The 25,862-nt window shown below is 38.1% G+C and overlaps 1 protein-coding gene across 2 annotated transcripts; it reads right to left on the bottom strand.

Annotated features, from left to right (window-relative positions):
* Positions 1 to 398: 398 nt before the first annotated feature.
* Positions 399 to 25,119, bottom strand: PLEKHA3 (pleckstrin homology domain containing A3). 2 transcript variants are annotated; one of them, XM_004032870.5, is made up of 8 exons: positions 24,576 to 25,119; positions 19,724 to 19,840; positions 14,679 to 14,834; positions 11,490 to 11,626; positions 9,817 to 9,981; positions 6,215 to 6,258; positions 4,286 to 4,401; positions 399 to 1,695 (listed from the first exon to the last, which is right to left on the bottom strand). In XM_004032870.5, exons 1-8 carry the CDS (start codon positions 24,613 to 24,615, stop codon positions 1,568 to 1,570), a joined length of 903 nt encoding a protein of 300 aa, XP_004032918.1. In that variant the 5' UTR covers positions 24,616 to 25,119; the 3' UTR covers positions 399 to 1,567. The 2 variants fall into 2 exon arrangements, with proteins under 2 accessions (XP_004032918.1, XP_055236290.1); XM_055380315.2 differs by lacking the exons at positions 19,724 to 19,840; positions 24,576 to 25,119 and adding an exon at positions 16,475 to 16,521.
* Between the last annotated feature and the right edge of the window lie 743 nt (positions 25,120 to 25,862).

Genomic DNA, 25,862 nt, shown 5'->3' with positions numbered 1-25,862 from the left:
CTCCACTGAATATAGAGTAGTCTGATGACCTGTGTGCTATTTAAAATTACAAACACTTCAAGTAGCATACAGTTTACCCAAACACATATTAATGTATAGACTGTTTATGTCCATCTTAAACTTAAGATGGAAGGCCTATAATTACAGTTTTTTAAACAAATACCAAATATTAATTATTTTAAAATATCCCACATAAACTTACAAGATAAATTGAAATAAAATGAAATAGGTCACACCATTCTAAGCTCACAGGCAACAAAAAGTATGCTTCATTTGTGTCTTCACCAGCAGGCCTAAATATACAAACAAACTCAAATCCATTAGAATTATATTAGTGCCTAATAAAGATTAGACAGAATATCAATGAATGTAAAAAAAACAATGTATTATATGATGTGTTTGAATGCAAAAACCACACATTTATTAAACATATGATTAAATTTAAAACAACACACCAGTTTGTTTTAAAGTGCTCCTTATCCAAAACCTTAAACAAAACTATCAGCCCAAAATGAATTCAAAAAAACAGATTACAAGGCAAACAATGACAATAGGTATGGACAGGCACTACCAAAAAATGCTATTTGTTCTTTAATTAAATAATGCCATTCTCAAGTGATATAGAGCAGTCATCTTGACAGAATTCCTTTTTGTATAAATATTCATAAATAAAAATGTCTCTAGATATTGGAAAGAGCTGCAAACAATACTTTACAACAGCAGCTTAATATCTATTTTAGAAAAAAAAAGCACTAAAATTCTCTTCCATTGAAAGTTGTTTATTTCTCTAGTGTAAGTGAGCAAAGTCACTACAGCATTAAAATCTCTTTTCTAGAACAACGTAAAGAACAACGTATACACATCTTAAATTTGGTAGGTCACAAAAGTTAGAATGCAGTCATCTTTTGAGGCAACAAGAAAATAAATACATAAAAATTAAACACTTTAACCCAAAATTTGGTATTGACAAATCAGTAGTGTCAACTTCACATATGAAGGACAATACAGTCTGGTTATTTAAAGATGCTCAATATGTCATGGTATTTGGGCTAAAGATACTTAGAATATTGTGTTTCCTTTTTGATTAAAGGAATACAATACAATCACCATCAAGCTGCTATCGTAACTCATTTTTAGCTGTGGTAAAGTGACCATTTGGTCCATGGCACAAGTTACATATATCACACTTCTGTCAAACTGAAACCTTATAAGATTTCATGTTTATAAGCTACAATACACCCTGACCAAGCTGTCAGTCCCCTCACAGTTTTTAAGAAAAATATCTACATTTGTCCTTATGGATGTCAAAATGTTACACCATCATTTGTTCAAAAAAAAAAAGATGCACATTCATACTGTGAAGTTATTAGGAAAATACTCTTGCAAACAAACTATATAAAGATAAAATACACTTCAAAAGTATGTGGTTTGTTTTCTTGTTTGTCTGTTTTACAATATTCTATAAAGTGCAGAGTCCTAAGGGAAAAAACTACTCCCTATAACAATAGTTTAATTACAGCAGCTTTTGCATAGCAATACTTAGAGGAAGTTGGACACTTCAGTTTCTTCAGGAAGAGAAGGATGGAAGAGTATCTTCTGATTCAGATTGTTTTTTGGCCATAAGTCTGCTTTCTTCAGGAATGGTTGCTGATGCCAAATCTCCATTAAGTGTATTTTTTGAACAGTGAACAGGTCCTATGAAGACATTGATAAAAACGTTAAACATCCTGTCAATATTAACTCCAGTCCTCTGTGAAAGAACATTTTAAATTTCCTATTCAGGGACATGAAATTCCTTTAGCTTCTGGCTAATTTTGTATTTCCTTGTTTGTTTCATGCAGGAAAACTTAACTTTTAGACTAGAGTATCAACAGCCACAAGGAGAAACATCAGAATTCATAAGATAAATGATGAAATTGCCTGAAGTAGAGATTTTTGTTTTGTTCACTGCTAGAATCATGGTTGGCACATAATAGGTAGTCAATAAATATTTGCTGAATTGAATTTAATCTTTATTAATTAACTATTGCTTTTTCAGCCTATTTTAATGCTGTTAATATCCTCCTTGTTCCTAGGCAAAGAAACCAAGACCCATAAAAGGATACATGCCTTACCCAAGATCACACAATTGGTAACAGAATGAGGACTAAATTCAGGTATTCCTCTTTTCATTCTAAGACTTTCTGAGCAAAGCTGACAAGGTACCTCATACTGAAAGATCCCATTTCTCCATTTGTAATGCAGCTCACAGAACTATCACTGCAACTCCATGTTAACACAGCTGACTACATTGGCATAGTCCTGTTCTAAGGCAGTTGTACCTTTATATATATAGTTTGAGTTTACCATCATCATTTATTACTTTCATACTTTTTGAAAAAGCTTGTTAAAGAAAATAGAAGCAGTTGCATCTCACAAGAAGAATATTTTTGAGTAACAACTTTCAACTAAGACTGCCAATTGCAAAATATATACTTTCTGGAAAGAGCACTAATTCAATCTTTGCTTTGTCAGCTAATTGAAACACTAAACTAGTATAAACAGGAAAAAATCTAAGGATAAAATTTCTGACCTAGTCTATACTTGCTAATTTAAAGATGTTCTAGAGAAGTGAACTATATGTATGCGCATGTGTGTGTGTGTGCGTGTGTGTGTGTGTGAGAGACTAGTTTTGTTACAGTCCATAACAGTTAAACTGGGGGATGCTAAATATAATAGAGCATGTACACCTAGATCTTTTGAAAATTGTTTTCAAATATTCAGGACTAGAGTAACTAGAAGAAAAGAATTCTAAAGAAAAATGGATGGCTTTAAAAAAATTATTTTAGTAATCACAAATGATCCCCTTAAAAAAAAAAAGATGTCGCACTTAAAACTACAAGGTAGCATACAGAACTCCTTCATGAACTCTGGATTAAGAGTCATGTGTAAAAGGCATAAAGAATAAAGAGAATCAGAATCTATCTTACCTGCCTCAGATAACTTTTTTCACATACTCAACCTCTTTAACCCTCCTCCTCTCCTCCTCTTCTCTTCCAGGTCTTGCTTGATTGGCCCAAGAAAGTTTCTTTCTCCCTTCCCCTTCCCGGTTTCCTTCCTTCATTTCTCCACCCACATCTCAATTTAAATTCAAAATGTTAATGAGCATAGAATAGTGCCATATATTAATAAATAGATGATTAATTCAGTTTAAAAAAAAAGTGGGCATTAAAAAAAAAAAAAGATTCTATCAACTCCTAAAAATCCAAAAATGACCAGCAATCCTTTTTAAAACTGCCATATGTATGAACTAAACCTGTTTAACTTTCTGGTTACATAAAACAACTCCAGCTTAATCAGTGTTTTCAATACACTCAAATGCTAGAAATACACCATTGTTTTGTCCCATTTCAGCCATACTATGAATTCACTGGGCTCTTCCAAAGAATGGTTAGCTATCCAAAGAGCTAACCACCACTTATCATGTCATTTCCACAAGAAAAATAAAATCTGTTTTCCAAACAACTGACTTACAAATGAACTAACTATTGGAACACGACCTGTTCCTTAATTGGAAATTGTACATAGTTTCTATCCCACATGCTTCCTGAGAAATAGTAGAGACTTGGAGAGTATAAGTCTATTAATGGAGATGTAATAATAAGACTATATTTGTGTTCACTGCAAATCATGGTCACTACTATCTTACTAGATATTCTGACACACTTTCAAAGCTTCTTCTCTGAAGAGAAAAATTTAAAAATTTTAACATAAATCACAAAACCTTTCCTAAAAACATTCAATCACAGTATTCTGCCTCTTTAATAAGGAAGAAAAAGGTACAGGAATGAATGCTACTATAATTCACCATGACTACCAGACAAAATTCTTTTCCTTAGCCATTTCCAGGTATTTTAGTAAAGTAACAATGCTGACTTTTATATGAACTTGGAACTTGCCTTTATTTTCCCCTAGAATCCTGCTAACAATTCATGCCTTCTTCTAAAATGTTTTTTAAGTGCAAGTATAGTAGTGGTAAAAGATCATGATATTCTATAAATATATATCTGAGATACGATATTTACAAAGCAATCCTCAGCACTCCTTAGTTAATAACAAACCTGTTTGTAAGGGGATATATGAGCTTTCATTGATTGAGCGCTGTTTGCTTACCTCTGAATTAAGGAATTAATCAAAGAAACAAAGTACAATGTTCAGTCAGTATATTTCATTTCCAGAAATTACAGAGCCCCACAGTAATTTTGCTGAATATGCCAAAGAAAGAGACAGAATCTATGTCACTTACTATCTGGGTCTTCAAGAGGAATATCACTACAAGAATCTGTATCTGAGTAGGTTCTTCGGCGTCGCTGGGAGAGTCGGTGAAGTGTAGATACTGGTTCTTTTATAGAGTGGCTACTCCTGCAAATTAAGTAAAAAGCATTAAATTGTAAGGCCTTACATAAACAAAAACACACTCAACTGGAATTTTAAATGACTTCTCTTTAAGTGAAAAAAGAATTATTTTTATGCTCAACGTCCCGTGTTAGCAACATTCTACTCAGAAGTCAAAAACAAGTGAACCCATTTAGAAGACAGCTGGTAACCTGGAGAATATGGCTTCTGAGCTGAACTAAAAGGAAGAGGGGTACAATGAAGAAGTAGTGACTTCTGTAGGGGAGACTCCAGAGAGCAGACATATCAGTCGGTTTACAAATGTTTGAAAACTAAAAGTCATAGGTTTCATGAGTGCATGTATTTTAAGTCAATCCATATCTGATCAAAACCAGCAGACTGAAAGAGATGGGCAAGGAGTTCATAGAGCTAGAGGTAGACTCACTGACAACAGCAAGAGAAGATAAAGATGGCAAAAAGGGGCCTAGAAAAACTCTTTTAAAAATCTGTCTCAAAAATTTAAACAGAGAAGCAAATCACCGCCACCTAGCAGCATCTCAGCTACTATTTTTGTAACAGCCCAACTTTACTGTACTTAATGATAACCTTGATTCATCAGGAAACAAATAAGATTTTAAAATTATTATTTTATGAGGTAGAAAGGATAGAAAAATTTCTTTCATAAAAATAAAAGTTGGTCAAAAATTGATTAAGCTTCCATTTTTCTGGAAAATTCAGTTGGTGGGACTCTTGATTCCCTGACAAGGTTGGATATATACATCATTGGATTCCTCTGAGTATTTGACAGTCTAATCAAAGATTATACAATCATCAGGGGAAAAAATTAAAACATGACAAAACAGCATTTAACAGTCCAAATATAGAGAAATAAATGACAATGTCACTATAATTAAATCACTTTCCAAAGAACTAAATAAGACAACCATAGCAACTTAAAGGACTATTACCTAACAAAATAATAGTTTAACAACTTAGCATTTTGGTAAGATCTATCCAGAAGGTAAAATTTTTAAACGTATTGATATGAATATGTACTTTAAAATATCAAGTGGTTTTCTCTCTTCAGCAAGATCTTTCTCTCTTAATGAAACAACAGCTCAGCATGAATAGATGATGCTATAAACAGCTGAGGTAAAATGAGCCCTAGCTGTGGAGTCTCAATACATCAAAAATGTACTTCTGTCTAACCATCACTTGATATACAGTCATGCGTCTCTTAATGACAAGGATGCATTCTGAGAAATGCATCGCTAGGTGATTCTGTCACTGTGCAAACATCACAGAGCGTGCTTACACAAAGCTAGCTAGTATAGCCTACTACACATGTAGGCTATGTGGTATAGCCTATTGCTCTTAGGCTACAAACTTGTACTGCATGTTACTGTACTGAATGTTGTGGGTGACTGTAACAACGGTATTTGTGTATCTAAACACACCTAAACATGGAAAAAGTACAGTAAAAATATGGTATTATAATCTTATGAGGCCACTGTCACATATGCAGTCTATCATTGATGGAAAAGTCATTCTTCAATATATGACTGTATTTCAAACATCTAAAAAAAGGTAAAATGGCTGGCAAGCCATTAATTAATTGCTGGTTAATTAATTCATTCATTTTTTTCTTTACTGACTACCTACTGAGGCCAGGCCCTTATACTAAATACTAGTAGATAAATACTGAGAGATAAAATGCTGGTTTCGAACCAGACCTAATCCATACAGAGTTTACATTCCACACCACTTGTTAAAGGCCCAAAGAACTTCCCTAGATGGATATAATTTGAGAGAACTTAGTCAAAAGAAAAGGTTCTTTTACCTCTCTGAACTGCAAGAACCAGGGTGGCTGACAGAACGCTTCATCTAGAAATTTTGGAAAAAAAAAAAAAAAAAAAAAAAATTAGCATAATCCACGTCAAGTAGAATCATGCAGCTCTAATTTACTATTATCATAATAAACATAAATTTACTCAGAGAAAAAGATACCTGGCAAAAAAAAAATTTAATCTTTCACAGACTCAAGCAACATAATTAGTACAACATCAAGCTTTCTCCCTAATAACCATTAATTGGAATCTTTTTCAACACACACCAAAAACATGTGGATTCTTTTTTCAAAAGTAAAAACCAAATTTTATACATAATACATATATATGTGTGTGTATACAAATATAAAAAACAGGGTATATAATTATAAATAAGATATAAATGTGATAAAAAAAGGAGTATCTAGCAAGCCACAAAATATTCTAATAAATATCTCTTTTTTAAAGGACAGTAGTAGAGTCTGGCAGCAAAGCTTCTCTTTATCATTAATTATTTAGGTAGCTGATATACAAATGTTCTAAAGTGTGGTTTTCATGGAAGACAGCACTAATAATTCAAGACTTTAAAGAACTCAGAAGAAGAGCCCTAAGTCTCAGTGGATTTCCAAAACATATATTTAAAAAAATAAAGAATACCTAATTAAGCAGAACATTTAAAAAATATGATAAATACTAAACATAATTTGGAAGATCCAACTACTCCATCAAAATATAAAGGGAGGCAGCCAAGTAAAACTGATTATTTCAAAGTTTAACATGGTAGCAGAAAAACAAAAATTATACTAAAGGTTTAGGGTGGTTGCTTTTGTATACGTGAGCCCAAGAGTCTAACAAGCCCAGGTCTAACATTTATGTTATGCAAATGCCTTCTATATTTGGAACATGAGCCACTAGTTGCTCTGAGAAATACCAGTTGAAATGCTAAGAGATATGACCCACCCAGTTTGTAGTCTGGGAACATCTGATAAGATTGACATTAAGATGCAAATGGCCACTAACATCTCCTTTAACAGAAATTACTTCCTTTAGGCTTACTAACCCAAGGACATCCCCACTATAATAATCACTCAATCTGTAGGTCCAATGACGGTTGTCTGAACTTTTATGACAACTTGAAATAAAGTTAAATGCAAGTTTACTCTAAGATGAATTCATTGAGATTAACTATATAAAGCACTTATAAAGATCAGATTAAAGCACTTATAAAGATCAGATTAAATTGTTTTGGAATACTCAAATTTTCAGCTTTTTCATATAAATAAATGTAAGTTTTTCATATAAATAAATAAATAATGTTATTTTAAAAAAAAATGAAGATTGTCTGACCTTACTTTCCATGCTATTTGTCTCTAGAACTAATAATTATTTTAGTTTCTTATATGTAAAATACGCATTGACTTCTCTGGACTACAGAGCATTTGTAACATAAGGGATTTCCTGAGAAGTTCAATGCAGAAGCAAGGCAACTCTAAGGTGTTTTACTGCATTTGACTCTAAAAAGTACAGCTTTAAAAAAAAAGTGTACCCTTCGTCTATCAACCTCAGGAACACAGCACTACACATCCATCTCAAAACACTGGTTTCTTTGTTCACACATACTTGTTAATTAACAGTTTATAGCATATCTACAATTGTCCTAAAAAGCAACATTGTCAAACTATGTTTTACTCAACACCACACCACAGTCCTGTAAGATGGTATTAAAAAATACATAAAATGGGCCAGGCGCAGTGGCTCACGCCTGTAATCCCAACACTTTGGAAGACTAAGGCGGGCAGATCACGAGGTCAGGAGATCGAGACCATCCCGGCTAACATGGTGAAACCCCGTCTCTACTAAAACTACAAAAAATTAGCTGGGCATGGTGGCAGGCGCCTGTGGTCCCATCTGCTCAGGAGGCTGAGGCAGGAGAATGGTGTGAACCCAGGAGGCGGAGCTTGCAGTGAGCTGAGATTGCGCCACTGCACTCCAGCCTGGGCGACAGAGCAAGACTCCATTTCAAAAAAAGAAAATATATACATATATAGTATTTATATATATATTTATTTTATTTGTGTATATATATAACGGGCTCAATTGTCAAATAAATTTCAGAAACACTGTACACTACACTTCCACCTCTCAGAGATTCATAATACACTTCAGCATAAAAGAGGGTGTGACGGCTGGGCATGGTGGCTTATGCCTGTAATCCCAACACTTTGGGAGGCTGAAGCAGGAGGACTGCTTGAAGCTAGGAGTTTGAGACCAGCCTGGGCAACAAAATGAGACTCCATCTCTACAAAAAATAAATTAAAAAACTTAGCTTGAAGCCAGGAGTTTGAGACCAGCTTGGGCAACAAAATGAGACCCCCCCCGCCCATCTCTACAAATAATAAATTAAAAAACATAGCCAGGCACCGTGGTGTGCGCCTGTAGTCCCAGCTACTCAGGAGGCTGGAACTTGGGAGTTTGAGGCTGCAGTGAGTTATGATGGTGTCACTGCACTCCAGCCTGGGTAACGCAGTGAGACCCTGTCTCTAAAAAAATAAATAAATAAATAACTAAAAAGGCTGTGACAAGTCCTATCAAACCCAATTCATATCATTTAAGTTAACCTAGCAATTCCCAAATTAATCTGGCCATAAAACTCATTTTCATGGTACGCTTGCCTCAGAGGAAACTATTAGCCCATCAAATACTGATTAGAAAACAATTCTCTAAATAAATCTAGGCAATAATCTTTACTAAATCTCATATAACTAAATTTGCTGGGATAGGTAAGAGAACCTAGGAATAAGTTAGACCCTATTCTCCTAACAAATAGATCTTCAGGTAATTGCTGAAACAGCAACAAGGTGGCATTCTTACTCCTATAAATGGACTCCTAAAAACACTCTGATGCAATAAACTTGAAGTCTCATTAAAGCTTATCTCACCTACAAATTTCTAATAGCATGCTAGAGCAAATTTATTAGCTCAGAAAGGACAACGAATCTGCCACCCCCGGCAAAAAGAGGACTTGTTGTTCTGAGCAATAAGGAAGTAAGAAACTAACACTGAGCACCTAACAGTAAGCAGGTCAGATCGTTTGCAGTGACTCTCTGATATACACTGTATTTTTACACATGAAGAAACTGAAGATCAGCTACTCTGAGGGTTCAGATCCAAATGCTTAGTACAGAATACTGTTCCCACCGGACTATGTTTCAAATTCCTTCTAACTCCTTTAAAGATTTACGTAATTGTACCCCATTGTGACTAAAATCTCATTCCGTTGTGTAATTCTTACCAAGCAGAATAGAGGTCCCCAACTTTTTCTTTGTCACAGCACTTTGTAATATTTTCCTAGACACTGGGGAAAATGGATGAAGCAGCCTGTGGGCAAGCCATGCACAGCCCCTCCAAGGAGAAGGGAATGAGGACACTAGCACAAGTGCTCAGCTCATCAGCTAAGAAGCTCTAATATGAAACAGTACAAACAAAAAAATTCAACTTGTTAGCTGTTTCCCCCTCCCACTGCCTGTTTCCACCCTTAAAAAGAAATACCAAAATGAAACAAAAACCACATGCAACATTACTACTGAGGGAAAAAACCAAAACAAGAAGTTCAAACCATTTGAACAGGAGAAGGTGACACAGGAGAAACTAAGGGATCCGGATGGTGCAGTTGAAACATCTCAGGTTTAAACTTGGCATTGGCTATCTTCACACATTCCTCAAGCGTTGTGATGAATGTGTTACACGTGGCACTAAGCAGAGAAGAGGCTTCATTCATGTTCTGAAAAATTACACAAAGACTTGAACAGATTTGCATACAACTACATGGAATCATATACAACCTTATCATTAAATAATAAGACATCTCCAACAGACACATTACTATGTTATGTTCAAATTTATTTAAAAAACAGTACCTTAGAAAATTAAGCTGGGGCAAAAAAAGGAAAAAGAAAACATTAAAACATCTATGTATAAGAAATGCCTGTCTCCTAAACAATGTATGAAACTAGATTCTAAGAAAAAATAAGTTTTGCATTTAATTATCATATTGAAAAACTGTGTACAAAAGTTTATCTTAGAGAAATCTAACCTAAACAGTAATTTTCATTTTCCCAAAAGTGGACACAGACATGGAATACCCTTAGAGTTAATTAGTGGCAGTACAATTCATGCCTACCCTCTATCCATTCTCCTACTTCTTCCTTGATAGAGTAAAAAGCCCAATTTAGTTCAGGATCGCGAAGTGCCCTGATCCTGGGGGATGAATAGAGACTGATCTAACCTAGTCATGGCTATTCCAACACTCTTTACTAAATGCTCATTTTTTCCTAGTTTCCTTTGAGCCAGAAAAAAAAAAAAAAAAAAAAAAGATGAGAAGTTGGCTAGGGAATTTCTGGGATTTTTGTTTCCCGATTCAAAACCAAGCACAGCAAGTTGAGAAGGACTCTCTCTACCCTGGCAACCCCACTGCCTCCTGCCTCTTTGTGAGCTTGACAGTCATCTTGACACCTGGGGCATTAGGAGAAAAACTCAACAAACCAAGAATGGCAGAGTGGAAGGATGGAACAAGCCTGGGTCCCTAATACTGTCACTGAGCTGCTGTAGCAAGTGTGAGGTCAACTCCCTCCAGGGAGCTTGTGGTCAGTTTGTCCTTGGGCTTCTTACACAAGATTCCTCCCCAACAGGAGAAGGCCACAGAAGAAATAGGAAGATTTCTTGCCCCACTTCTACCAAGTTAGGCAAAAAGGGACAGGCAACATGCTGGCCTTTCACCCAGAGAGTGGTATAGCTCACTGGTCCTATTTTACCACGAAGAATGAGCCTATTATAGCCCGATCCTACTAATCTGAGTTTTGATTCCTAAGTCACTGTTCTGAGAAGGATTTGTTTTAAGTTATTTCATAAAGATAAGTTATCAACTCTCATAGTTGAAGCAGGGACCTTATTACCAAAAAAAGAGAATAGCAGCTGTCCAGTGAATTTATGCCGCTAGCCTGGAGAACAAAGCCTGGAATGCTTCTTCCCCACTCCAACCTCCAAATTATCAGACTGGCTGCAAAGACAAGCCTTGACCCCTGGAGAAATATGCTACTTCATGTTCTTCTCTGGCCACACAGACACAATCGAGAAGATGCTACAGATTTCCAGATAGTATACAGTAGGCAGAACCCAGAAAAGCTGAAAATAACTCAATGTGAAAATGCCTGTCATCTTATGGAATGACTGAGGATCCCCCCAGAGTACTCCAAAGCATAACCACACGTGAAGAGATCCTCTTCGCTCTACCTCTGCACTAGGAGATGAATGATTCTCATCATGGTGAACAAATTCCTGTATCGTATGAACTTGCTGCATTAAGAGGTCACAGTAGAGGCGAAGTTCAGACATTTTGGTTTTCAGCGATTCACTGGTTTCACTTATTTCTGAAAAGAATATACATAAATATACATACAGTTAGATCATTTTCATATTCTTTGAGCAATGTAACAAAATGTAATCATTTAAAAAAGCAATGAATATAAATACCTATAGCTCAAGAAATGTGAGACCTTGGAAATAGGATACAAGAGCCCTAAGGAAACATCTTCTCTTCAGATAATTGGGAAAAAGCTGACAGTTATATGCCTGCCATGTTTAGGTGATTTCCAGAGATAGGATGATGACCACTGGATGTTTTATACAGGATATTTCCATTCCATTACGCATCTTCCATTTAAAAAGTGCTTGGTTTTCTTTTGTGAATTGCTTTTTTATTTTGTCCTTCATACATTTTTTCCAGTTCTGATGTTGGTTTTTCTCTTAACAATATAAACTGATAGTTTGTAGAAGTTCTTACAAATTAAAGATAGTAATCTTTCCTCTATCTTATATACTGCAAATACCTTATCCAGATCTGTTAGCTTCCTTTCAGTTTTCTTTATTTTGGCTTACAGTAGTTTTAAATTTTTATGTAATTAAAACTATTGTTTATAAACATTCATTTATTTTCTTCTGTTTCTTTCAGTTTCATTTTCACATTATACTATTTTCAAAATTTTTTATTAAGAGCATACTTTCTTCCTTAGTATCTCCAGACAAACTAAACATTCAGCCATAATCTCAGCCACTCACAAGCCAATACCTTTTAAACTAGAAGTATAAGCTACAGAGGAGGAAAATTCATAGAGTAAATTTCTGGTGCTTCTCCACACTCCCTGGGACAGGCCCCAGTGGTCTTGCTCTCTGGTCCTAGCCACAAAGCCACTTTTGCCAGAATAGACAACACAGCTCTATCTGCGCATTTAATCTAACCTAAATCAATTCCTGCTCATATTTAAGCCTATTCTTTCTCCTTTTTAAAAAAAACTGTGGTAAAGTATACATAAACATAAAATTTACTATTTTAACCACTTTCAAGTATTCACTTCAAAATGGGGCATTAAGTACATTCGTATTTGTAAAATCATCACCACCATCCATCTCCAGAACGTCTTCATCTTCCCCAGCTGAAGGTCTGTACCCACTAAACACTAACCCTATTTCCACCTCCCCCTGGGCCCTGGGAACCAACATTCTATTTTCTGTCTGTATAAGTATGACTGCCCTGGGTATTTCATATAAGTGGAATCATAGACTATATGTCCTTCTGTGATTAGCTTTTTTTTTTTTTTATCATTATTATACTTTAAGTTTTAGGGTACATGTGCACAATATGCAGGTTAGTTACACATGTATACATGTGCCATGCTGGTGCACTGCACCTACTAACTCGTCATCTAGCATTAGGTATATCTACCAATGCTATCCCTCCCCCCTCCCCCCACCCCACATGTGATTAGCTTTTTTTACTCATTGTAATGTCTATAAGGCTCATCCACAGTGTAGCATGTGTCACAATTTGCTTTTTAAAGCTGAGTAATATTCTATCGTATATTTTGTTTATCCATTCCTCTACCAATGAACATTTGGGTTATTTCCATCTTTTAGCTATTGTGAATATTCATTCCTTCTTATCCTACCTGTAGCTATATTCTGTAATGTTTTCATATATTTCAAAATTGTTATAAATTCAATCCTCAGCCTTCATTTCTCAATACCTATAATTTACTTGCTTTCACTAATGTAATTAATTTGCATTTAATTATAAAAGTAATACATACTTAATAAAAAATTTTGAAAAATATAGAAGAGAAAAATCAAATAACTGTACTATGGTTTGAATATCGTTTGTTTCCAGCAAAACTCATGTTGAGTCTGGGTCCCCAGTGTGGCAGTGTTAGGAAAGTAGTACTTCTAACAAGTGATTAGATCGTTAAAGGGGATTCATACCTTCCTCAAAGGAGTGAGTGAGTTCTCAACCTCTTGGGACTAGATTAGTTACTATGAGAGCGGGTTGTTATAAATCGAGGCTGCCTCTTGGGTTTGATCTCTTTCCGCACACACCCACTTTCCCTTGCTTCCTCCGCCATGCTATGATGCAGCATGAGGCCCTCACCAGAAGCCAACTAGATACAGCTGCCCAATCTTGAACTTCCAGCCTCTAGGGCCATGAGTCATACCTCTTTTCTTTATAAATTACAGTCTCAAGTATTGTGTCAAAGCAACAGAAAATGAACTAAGACAAACTATAATCTCACTATCAAGAAATTGTCATTTTCACATTATATCTGTATATAGTTGAACTAATAACATAAATCATTTGCTTTGCTTTCAGTTTCTAAAAATCTTTTTGAATTGGCAATATGCGTACATGGTAAAGTCAAAAGATACCAAAGGGTATATACAGTGACAACTGAGTCTCCTTCCCACAAATTCCACTTCCAAAGGTAACAATCTGACCAATTCTTACATACCTTTCCTAAGCCAGCCAATGAATACTAACAATATACATAATTCTGAATCCTGCTTTTTTCAATGATCATTTAACCTTGGGCATTTTCTCACATTGAAATTCCTTTTCAACATCTTACTGTCTATATATCAGCCAGTGAAAGCACGAGTTTAGGCTGGGCGCAGTGGCTCATGCCTGTAATCCCAGCACTTTGGGAGGCCGAGGCGAGCGGATTACCTGAGGTCGGGAATTCGAGACCAGCTTGGCCAGCATGGTGAAACCCCGTCTCTACTAAAAATACAAAAATTAGCCAGGCATGGTAGCAGGCGCCTGTAATCCCAGCTACTCGGGAAGCTGAGGCTGGAGAATCGCTTGAACCCAGGAGGCAGAGGTTGCAGTAAGCCGAGATCGCGCCATTGCACTCCAGCCTGGGCAACAGAGCGAGATTCCATCTCAAAAAAAAAAAAAAAAAAGAAAGGGTTTATTGAGCCATTCCCCTAAATTTATAGCTTTTACAAAATGTTTACTATGATAAAGATATACGTAAATCTACATTTCTAATTATTTCCTTGGGATAGATACTAAAAGTGGACAGGCTAATTTAGTTACATTTATATTTATATCTAAGAAAGTACTCTCACCACAAGGGAAAAGTTTATAGTTACCTTTTTCTTTTTTAGTCCTTGTATCAGTCAAACATGCTTTGGAGCTCCCCAGAGCGACCAGCCACCTCTGTCTTTCAGCTGCATTCACTGCCTTCATGTAGAAATGCTGCTCTCCAGGAATGATTAATTCCATTCTTGTGTTGTCTGCTGAATGAACTATGATGATAAACAAAGGGGAAATACAGTTATAGACTTAAGTAATTTAAGGGTAATCAAATAATCATCTAATCACACAGTATCAGATGCTTCATATACCTAAAACATTGAACTATCATTCATGATGCAGGCAGTGCTGCTCCCTGAGGGGCCACCCAGTGGCACTCCCCAAATCAACATTCTCATATAGACCCGGGGTGACAATGGTGCCAAAGCGATGACAGAGTATGAGAAAGAAAACAGGGACATACTAACTACTGAGAAGTGACAGCCCTACCCCACCTTGGGGCCACTTATCCTATTAAATACAACTGCAATGAATGTTACACTATCACACATTTTTTACTGATTTCCTTGAAAACAAAGTCTTTGTTTTCATATATAGTGCCTGACACATAGAAGGAATGTAATAAATGACAACTACAGCCACCGTCTATCAGAAAAGTAACTCTATGATATGCCCTTAATTATGGATCATAGCATAACACATGGAAGGCATGTATATTTTGAAGACATTCATCTCTTCCCCTCTTTCTACCTCTTCTCCTGCACACACACACCTCCTTTGATGCTCTGAGAAAAGAGAGCTAATCAGGAATTATGATGAGCCAATCCCAAGTCTTTGTTGTAAAACAAAATTTGTGTTAAGCTGTCATTCATCAACAAATATTTACTCAGCTCAGACCAGTGCTAGTAGAAGAGAAGATAGAGGGGAAGAAAAAAGGTGTCTTTGCTTCTATACAGTTGACAATTTAACCAAGAAACAAACTGACACACCAAAAACAATCAGAATACACATATGTTTAACTCTTTGGTGCAGAGATTTCTTGTGTAATTATGAGAGAAAGTAATTTAAAAAGGCTTCAAGAAGAAGGGTTTGATGAAAGCGGGATTTGGTTAAGAAAATGAATGAGAAAAAGCTTAAATGAGAAAATAAACACAGAATGTACTGAGAATATTAGGAAACAAGCATAAATAGAGGCTTCCATTGTAATGCAAAGTAATATTCATACTCGTTTAGCCAGTATAGTGGTGCAAGCATGTACTCCCAGCACCTGTAGACCCAGCAACTTGGGAGGCAGAAGGCTGAGGCAAGAGGATTGCTGGAGCCCAGTACAGGCTGCGGTGAGCTACAATCACACCACTGCACTCCAGACTGGGCAACAGAGCAAGACCCTGTCTCAAAAAAAAAAAAAAAAAAAAGAAGGAAAAGAAAAGAAAAAAAATTCATATTCATGAATGGACAAGCTGGGAGGAGCCAAATTATGAGGGTCCCAGCAAAATCTGGCAGAAGCCCCAACTTAAATAATTAATTGCTATAAATATTGACCAGATGTTTAGTGTATTACGGCAAGTAAGTGCCACAGAAATGTTGCTATCTTATTATTCTACTTATATGGGCCATTCTTAGTTGCAGACACTGAAACATACAACCATGCAACAATCAATTATGAATGCAAAAGATTTCTAGGCTAGGGTACAACTACTGACCTCCTAAAGCTATAAGAGTAACTCTTCCTTGCTACTTGCCAATACTAGTGAAAGCACCAATACCTACTTTAAAAGAAAGCAATGCTCTAATTTCTAATGATGTTGCTACAAGATGAAACTAAAATAAGATGACTCATTTTTAAACATACCAGAATTTATGCATCCAATCAAGGGTGGTCCCCTCCAAAGTTGTCACCTGAAAAGGCAACAAACTTAAAAATGATGCTTCCAAAACATCAGAAAAGATGGACAAGACCTCTAAACACAAAACTACAAAACATTACTGAGAGAAATTAAATACCTAATTAAACAGAGTTAATGGAACAGAAGACTCAATATCATCAAGAATATGATTCTCCTCAAATTGATCTGTAGATTCAACACAATTCCAAACATTCCAGCAGATAGCTGTGGAAATTTATAAGCAAATTCTAAAATCTGTAAGGAAATGCAAAGGGCTTACAATAGCCAAGACAGTACTGAAAAAGAACTAAAGTTAGGAGACTTTGGCTATCAGATACAAAGAGAATAAAGCTAAAGAAATTAACACAATGTAATATCCGCACAAGGATTAACAACAACAACAACAACAACAACAGGGCCACAGAACAGAATAGACAGTCTAGAAAAAGACTCACATATATATGGTCACTTGCTTTGTGACAAAGGTATCCCCATGGGGGAAAGGTTGCTATTAAGTCAAGTACAGACCTACTATAGACCTAAATATAAAAGGTAAAACAATAAACATTCAGGAAAGTAACACAGAAGACGTCTTCAGTGGGTCATAAAAGGATCCAATAAAAGAAATTAATAAATTGGATTTCATTGAAATGAAGAACTTCTGTTCCTCAAAAGGTATCATGAACAAAATGAAAACATAAACTACACAGTGGAAGAAAACATCTGCAACACAAAGACTCAACCAGACTATACAAAGAACTCCTATGTATCAACATGAAACATAGCCAAAGTTAGAAAATGGGCCAAAGACTTGAAGGACTTCAAAAGAAGACAACATTCAACCTTTTTTTTTGCTTTTTGTGGAGACAGGAGTCTCATTTTGTTGCCCAGGCTGGTCTCGAACTCCTGAGCACAAGCGATCTGCCTGCCTTGGCCTCCCAAACTGCTGGGATTACAGACATGAGCTAACACTCCCGACAAGAGGACATTCAAATGGCTAACATCTAAAAAAGTATTCAACATCATTAGTTATTGAAGAAATGCAAGTAAAAAACCACCATGAGATACCACTACAAACACCAGAAATATTCTGAATTTTTAAAATGGATAATACCAAGTTTTGGCAAAGATGCAGAACAACTGGAACTCTAATACTCTGATCGATTGCAGAAAAAATTTATATAATCACTTTGGAAAACATCTGACATTATCTGTGAAAAAGATTATTGGCCAGGCACAGTGGCTAACGCCAGTAATTCCAACACTTTGGGAGGCCAAAGCGGGCAGATTGCTTAAGCTCAGGAGTTCAAGACCAGCCTGGTTTTTGCAACACGGTGAAATCCCATCTCTACAAAAAACATAAAAATTAGCTGGGCATAGTGACATGTGCCTCTGGTCCTAGCTACTCAGGAGGCTGAGGTAGGAGGATCACCTGAACCCAGGAGGTGGAGGCTGCAGTGAGCCATGATCACACCACTGCATTCCAGCCTGAGCAACAGAGTGAGAACCTGTCTCAAAAAAAAACAAAAAAAGAAAAGAAAAGAAAAAAAAGAAAAAAAGAAAAAGATTCTCTTCTTGACCAAATTTTAGTCAGGCTCATTTGAATCCTGTACTCACCTAGGCTTCCTTCTCCATCCTTGTAGAATCCAGTTTCAGCAAGAATCCTACTAAGTCAGTTTAGCCAGAATCCCCTAACACCATATTTCATCACCCGCCCTTGATATCTGACCACATTCTTCATTCCCTACCATTTCCCAGCAATGTCTGATCACCCTGGCCTCAGCCTGCCTTCAGCAAGAATCCTGTTAGGTCAGTTTAGCCAGAATCCCCCCACTTACCTTTTAGTAACTTTCCCTCCACTGACACTGTCTCCCCCTAACCCTGCTCCTTGGCTATAAATTCCCACTTTTCCTTGTACTTGGAGCTGAGCCCAATTTCTCTCCTCCAATGCAATAGTCCCTAAATCTATCACAATAGTCCTAAATAAAGTTTGCCATACCATTTCAACGTGTCAAGAATACTTTTTTCTTTAACATCTATTAAAGCTGAAAGTATGAATATTCAGTGCCTTAGCATTCCACTCCACTTCTAGAGATACACTAAACAGAAATGCACACATATGTTCAATAAATGTGTAAGAATGTTTATGGCAGCTTTAGTCACTGTAGTCCCAAAACGGAAATAACCCAAAAATCCTTCAGTACTAGAATGGATACCAAAATTGTGAGATATTCACACAATGGAATACTATAGAATGAGAATGACTGAACTACTGTTACATAGAACAATACAGATAAATTTTACAAACATGATGTTGAGTAAAAGAAGCCAGACACAAAAGAAAATACTGAATTATTCCATTTATAAAACATTAAAAGTAAGACAACACTTATGTATGGCAATTAAAGTCAGATTAATGGCTACCTTTCAGGAAGACTGATAGCTATGACCCAGAGCTCACCACATCAAAGGAAACACACTTCATGAAGGACAAGTATTCAAGCTAGAGTGGAGAAATGAAAACGACCAGGAGGGAGTTGAACAGTCACTCCCCTGGTGCTCTAGTTTTTCCTTCACTCTCTTTGAAGAATTCAGTCCTTTTCACTGCCATTTTATCTGATTTCGCCTCCACCCCACACACTCCAACCACACACACAAAAGAATCAATGGTCCATAAAATCTTCCTTCACGAAAATTACAGCAGGATCTATTGCTTTATTTCTCCCCTTTTGGAAGAAAAGGAAACCATCTCTATCACCCAGAGGAACTTACCTCCAAATTCAGCAAAGAACCAGAGTTTATGACTCCAACTTCATACCTTATCAAAACCCTACAGAGCTGGCCCCATCATCTTTAGAGTTCAGCCTCCAACTTTTACAATATCTTTCTATTAATTACAACAATAATGAAATAGAATGCTTATAGACTGAAGGTGGACACTAAAGTAGTATCCACAAGAAATTGTTTGTCAAATCCAAATTGGAAGACTAGCAAAAGTTATTTCCATTCAAAAATACATTTGTAGAGGGAGAATTATCAAAAACTGTGTTTAATTGTGTTAACTGTGATGAAATGCCACTCCTGACTGCTAAGAATATAAATGGTAATAGACGATCCCTACGTGGTTAGAAATGCTTTTTTTCCTCGTCTGGAGTATGCTGAAGAACCCTTGACTATCTAACCTCCAATTCCTCTAATTCTGTATAGTCACTTACCTTTAATTTCACAAACTGCCATCTTTATGCTTCCTTTGCTCCCTTTGCAAACATCATCTTGTGAATCATAGTAGGATAAGATTCCATTATCTAAAACAAACCAACGAGGCTGCCAGCCTAAAAAGACCATAAATAACAAAAGGTCAATTGGAAAGACATTACTTTCACCACATAGAAAATTGTGATTTCAAAACCTGCCATCCACACTATTTCTTGGCTCTCAAATAACATTCTGATAATGAAATCTTCAATCACCAAGCCTTACCAAAAATGTTATTGCATCAGTCTCCACTTTATTGGGAGAGGTTTCTAGAGCAAGCTCCAGAGCAGCAAAAACATGGGGAGTAATACTTCTAATTCTAGCTCACAGTGTTCTCATTAACAACCCATAAGGCCCATCCTCAGTAATAGCCCTAAACCGGGTATAGCATAACTGCCCTCTTTTCCTAAAAAGGAACAGAGTTGGGGTTATGATATTATGGGAAAAGCCACAGAAGACAAGGGTTCTAGCCTTACCTATAGTATCATTCTTTAATGGATAATCATACCCTGGGGACAAATCTTTTCATTTCAATAAATCTCTAAAATTCCCAGTCCCTAAAATGTGTAGGTTGAACAAGATGACCTCTCAGGTGCCACCTAGCCCTCTAATTCTGCAATGTGCCTCTTATAAAATACATATTTCTAAGCAAACTCCCTTAAACACAATGAGTGCTAAATGAATTCCAGTCTCTTAAATAGAAGCTACATACCCTATGGTGAGAACACAGATTCCCCATATGACCCCCTCTTCCCTTGTCTGCAGTTGCACAGCTAGGGTTGAAATCCTAGAAACTGCAATTGTTCGATTGATATTTATTCAGTGACTAGAACTCACACCTATCACAGACTTGGCTCCATGCCAAAGCTGACGACAAGGATGATGGCTTTCCTTGGCACCCAATTCCCACTCCTCTTTGAAGCCAAACTTGGTGTTCCCCGGAGTCTTATCAAGCATGCTACTAATTTACAACAGTTCACTGACTATTAACATGGTGACCATGCTGGGAGCAGTGTGACTGTCCTTGTTCTTTCCATGACTATTAAATAACAATTCAGCACAAATATTCATGGCTAAAATGTACATTTTAAACCATGGATGTTCGTATCCTGGTCACTTTTGCCATAGCCTGCCACATGATCAATTTGATCTTTCCAGAGTCAGATAGTGCCGAGAGGGGAGATGAGTCAGTCATCCTTACACTTTAATACAGATCCAGGACTTAATTCCCCAAAAGGATTTATCTCTAACACTTTTGAAATGACAACACTGAGTCATCAAAAAGATTAAATTTTACTTTGTAACCCTGTTTAGGAAGGCAGGGAATGCAGTAATACAGTTCAGAAAAGACAGATATCTAAAGCAACTAAAAACCAGCAACTTTCAGGTTCCTGGAAGATTCCTTTTTATGAAACAACAGAGTATTCCCTAGTGAGACCTAAACAAATTAGAAGGTAAGTTATTTTGGTACATGGACTTTATCTTGTTCATCACTGCATTCCCAGCAACTAGAATGGTGCCTGGCACATAAGAGGTACCAAAAAAATCTATTTCTCAAGTGACTGAATAAATAAATGAATGAATGAATACCCCAAAAGTGAGATATTTCAGGGACTGTTGCTGTTGTTTTGTTTGGTTTTTTGAGACAGGATCTCACTCTGCTGCCCAGGCTGAAGTGCAGTGGCATGAACATGGCTCACCACAGCCTCGACCTCCTAGGCTCAAAAGGTGCTCCCACCTCAGCCTCCCAAGTAGTTAGGACTACAGAAGTGCCACCATGCCTGGCTAATTTTTTAATTTTTTATAGAGACGAAGTCTCACCATGTTGCCCAGGCTGGTCTCAAATTCCTGGACTCAAGTAATCCTGCCACCTTGGCCTCCCAAAGTGCTAGGATTACAGGTGTGGGCCATCACACCCTGCAGATATTTCCTATTAACCATGAGAATACAGACATACAATATATCTTTGAGAGTATATTGTATTGATCATGCATGGAAATGATAAAAACATTATCTTTTCAAACACTAATTTACCTTGTCAAACAAATTATAAGCAGGGGGTGGTGAAAATACATTCCTCCACCCAGGTCTAGTGTGCCTATAGGACAAATTATGATTTTGCAAGCCTGCAGTACTGCAATTCAATATCTCTTTAAAACAAATATTGGGCAAAATGATTCATTTAGAATTTGCAGCAACGTGAAAGGTGAGTGGTTGAACACATTAATATAATCAAGCCTGTTAATTATCTCTACACACTTTTTGAAGAAATATTTAATAAAACAATTTCTAATTGATTCACACACTTATATAACAGAAGGTAATATCTGTGAAAAAGATTCACAGGTATTCCCTTTTTAAAATTCTTTTTTTTTTTTTAAATTCTTTTTATCTCAAACTACAAAATGTTACTGAAATTCTTACTCTCTACAAAGGATTCTCAAATAACACTTTTTTTTTTTTTGAGATAGAGTCTCGCTCTGTCGCCAAGGTTTGAGTGCAGTGGTACAATGTGGGCTCACTGTAACCTCTGCCTCCCAGGCTCAAGTAATTCTCATGCCTCAACCTCCCAAGTAGCTAGGACTACAGGTGCATGCCATCATGCCTGGCTAATTTTTTGTAATTTTTGTAGGGACAGGGTTTCACCATGTTGGCCAGGTTGGTCTCAAACTCCTGACCTCAAGCTATCTGCCTATCTCAGCCTCCCAATGTGCTGAGATTACAGGCATGAGCCACCGTGCCTGAACAACACTATCATTACACTTAAAGATCACTTAGTATGAACAGCTGCTCATTCTTATGACCTAAGATGAACTAAAATTAATAATCAGCACACCATCTACCCAAATTTAACTTTTAAAAATAAATTCTTCCAAACAAAAGATTTCTTTTCAACCAGCTTCTACAATGCATACTAGAAGCTGACTAAATGCCCTGCAAAGACTAAAATCTAAATCACATGTGATTAAAAGCTCAACCCCTGGTGATTTAGTACCATAGGAGATGAGGAAATCGCCACCAAGCCCAGGTTTCATCTCAACTCTTAAATTATGACTCATCTCAGTAATGGCCCAATGGTTCCACAACACCATGCTTAGGAACACTTGCAATGAGATGAGCATTTGCATCTCAAAGCATACAAGCTAATGTATTTTTTTTTTTTTTTTTTTTTTGAGACAGGATCTCGCTCTGTTAGCCAGGCTGAAGTGTGTGGGTACAATCATAGCTCACTGATCCTAGCTCACTGCAGCCTCCATTTCTCTAGCTAAAGCAATCCTTTCGCCTCCGCCTCCTCAGTAGCTGGGACTACAGGTGTGCACTACCACACCTAGCTGTTTTTTTGTTTTTGTTTTTGTTTTTTTAGTAGAGACCACGTCTCCCTATGTGGCCCAGGTTGGTCTTGAGCAAGCAATCCTCCCACCTCCGCCTCCCAAAGTGCTGGGATTACAGGCATGAAGCACTCTACTGTCTTTAACAGTTAACACTGTACCTCAACCAAACAGTATAACTGCTCTCACAATGGCCAAAATGAAAATGCCCAATAAAAAATATTTATCTAACTTTTAAATGTTTCCCGTTAAAACATGTCACTTATAGAAATTGACTTTTTAGTTTGAACAAAATAAAACATCTGTGTATCATAAATGTTAAAAGCATTTGCTGCTACAAATCTGGCTTTAGCATTCTAATAAATCAAAAAGCAGGTATAACTGTACCTCAGTGCTTATGCCTTAAAAAGTTTACCTGCACATTTTGCACAAGATCAGGTGGACACAAGTCGAGAGTACCACACAATTACTGAGGGATGTGATACTTTTGGCAGAGCGAAGAAGTGGGCAGCAAGTCATGATTTGCCTATTATGCTAGACCCCCCCCCCAAAAAAATCTGTTTACTGTTCAAATTTATGTTAAAACCATCTTCTCACTTAGTGAGGTCATGGAATTCTGGAGTTGGAAGGCATCCCGGGGCAAAATAACTAATCACCCTGGCTTTATCAGACTGAGGTCCTGAAAGAATAACTGACTTGCCTTCATTGTTGGTTGATGGCAGAGATTGGACTACAACTCAAATTTAAGGAGCTTTTAAATAAGCCTACAGGCTGCCAATGTCATGGTAAGGGGCCCTTTCCTGCTGGTCTCTCATTTCTTCAAAGTTCTTCCTTCCAACCCACTTCACAGGTGAAAGTGACTTGCCTGTTCCCCTTCTGTGTATTGGCACTTTCTTCCACTATTTCTCAGTTAACAGAATTCCCCAACGTAAGGATACTTCAATGACAATCCCTAAGAAAATATTATCTGGGGACAGCTTCCAAAATCATGCTCGCTAAGCTTGAACAACCTCAACAAGACAAAGTTTTAAATAAAATGTTAAGGAAATTAAAAGAAATACAAAAAAGAATTAAAATTAAATCTTGTAGTTGAAACAATTAAAGGGTCCATTCCAGTCCAATACTCCGACAACTCAGTTATTAACAAAATGCTCTTAAAGTATGAATACTAAGTGTGAATAAGGACGGAGATCGCAACAACACATGTAGGGTGACTGAGAATTGTTCCTGAGGCTACAGGAGGCAAGGATTAGTATTATTACACTAGCAAAGAAGCGGCAGGTGCACTTCCCACCCTCTAGAAGGTGCGCAGCCTCCAACCCTCCCCTGTGGAGGCCAGAAGGACTCAACAAGCCCTAGAATCGAGTAGAGCGAATTCGCTCTGAGGGTCCGCGGAGGCCAGACGTTGGAAGAGGAGCCCCGACCCGCCTTCTCGGCAGCCCCCCGCCTCTCCCCTCTTCCCTCATCACACGAGCCCCCATACCTGTGAGATAGTTGGTCCACTTGTACAACACCCCCTCCATGCTTCAGAGCCCCACACCGCGCATCCTCCCGGCCCGGCGCCGGCCGCGGTGATGGGGTAGGCGCAGAGCCTGGGGCAGCCCCTCCCGGGCCGCCCGGGCCCCCTCCGCCGGCACGAAGCCGCTTTCTGCCTGCGCGCGCCGCAGGGACGTGGCGGCCTTTAGAGGCCGGGACAGCGGGCGCAGCGTGGAGCTTGGGGGCCGCGAGGCGCGGGCCCAGACATTCCCGGGTAAGCCTCGGCGGCGGCGGCCGCGACAACGGCAAAAATGCGCCCGCGACCGGCCTCCTGCTCGCGCTTCCGCGGCCCGGCTGCTCCCTCAGGCGCCCCGGCGCTGCCTCTTCCTCGCCTGCCTTCCTTCCCCCTGGGCTCCCCGTTTGTTTTCATTGACCCCGACGTCGATTTCACTTCCTGGATGAAAGGGGCCGGATCGTCCCGGGAAACCCCTCCCCGGCGGCGGGGCTGAAGGAGCGGGCGCGGCCTGCGGCCTCGCCGCCTAGCCGGAGGCTGCGCGAGGAGGGCGGGCCGGCGCGTCACACCCTCGGCCTGCCAGCCAGGGCCGCCTTTACTCCTCCCACGGGCCGGTGGCCAACAGTCCCGAGGCTCCCAAGTTTCCCCTTGGCCGCCAAGGCCCAGGCTGACCGCTCCCGGGGGACAAGACCTTCGAGCTCCGCTGCGCGCGCAGCCCCGGTGCCTACCTGAGGAGGAGCTGCCCGCACACTCATCCCGCGGGCACTTAGTTCTCTTGGGCTTTTCTGGGTTTTCTTCAGAAGTACATAATATCCTGTTTCTTCATGAAATCCTGTTTTTATTTTACACAAAATCCTGTTTTTTCTTCAAAAATACATAAAAGCCTTCCTATTTCTGTTTGCTTCGTATTTTCCTCATATTCAAGGGGTCTGAAATTATCTCCTAGGAAGGCAATGTGCAGCAGACGGGGTCCTCTGACAAGGAATGGCGAGGGCCCCCAAGAAACTGTCATCACGCCGATAACCTTGGATAGCCACAATTTTATTTAGAATATAAAACATGGAACTCGACTTCGGAATTTTAGTCTAGAAATGGGGACTTCCCCTAGCTTTTATGATTTTTGAAACTCCTGCTTGGACGCAATCGTCATCTTGCATAATCGACAGTAATTTTCAGGTTTATGGAATTTTGCAAACTTTAAGCAAAGCACATCAATCAGGCTCAGTGCTGCGGCTTTTCTTCGCATCACCGAGGTAGAATAGCACCTCTACTCCCAGAACT

This window comes from Gorilla gorilla, chromosome 11, assembly GCF_029281585.2.
Source record: "Gorilla gorilla gorilla isolate KB3781 chromosome 11, NHGRI_mGorGor1-v2.1_pri, whole genome shotgun sequence".
NCBI classification, from domain to species: domain Eukaryota; kingdom Metazoa; phylum Chordata; class Mammalia; order Primates; family Hominidae; genus Gorilla; species Gorilla gorilla.
Note: the sequence above shows the minus strand (reverse complement) of the source record. Positions and strands in the feature narration are given on the sequence as shown.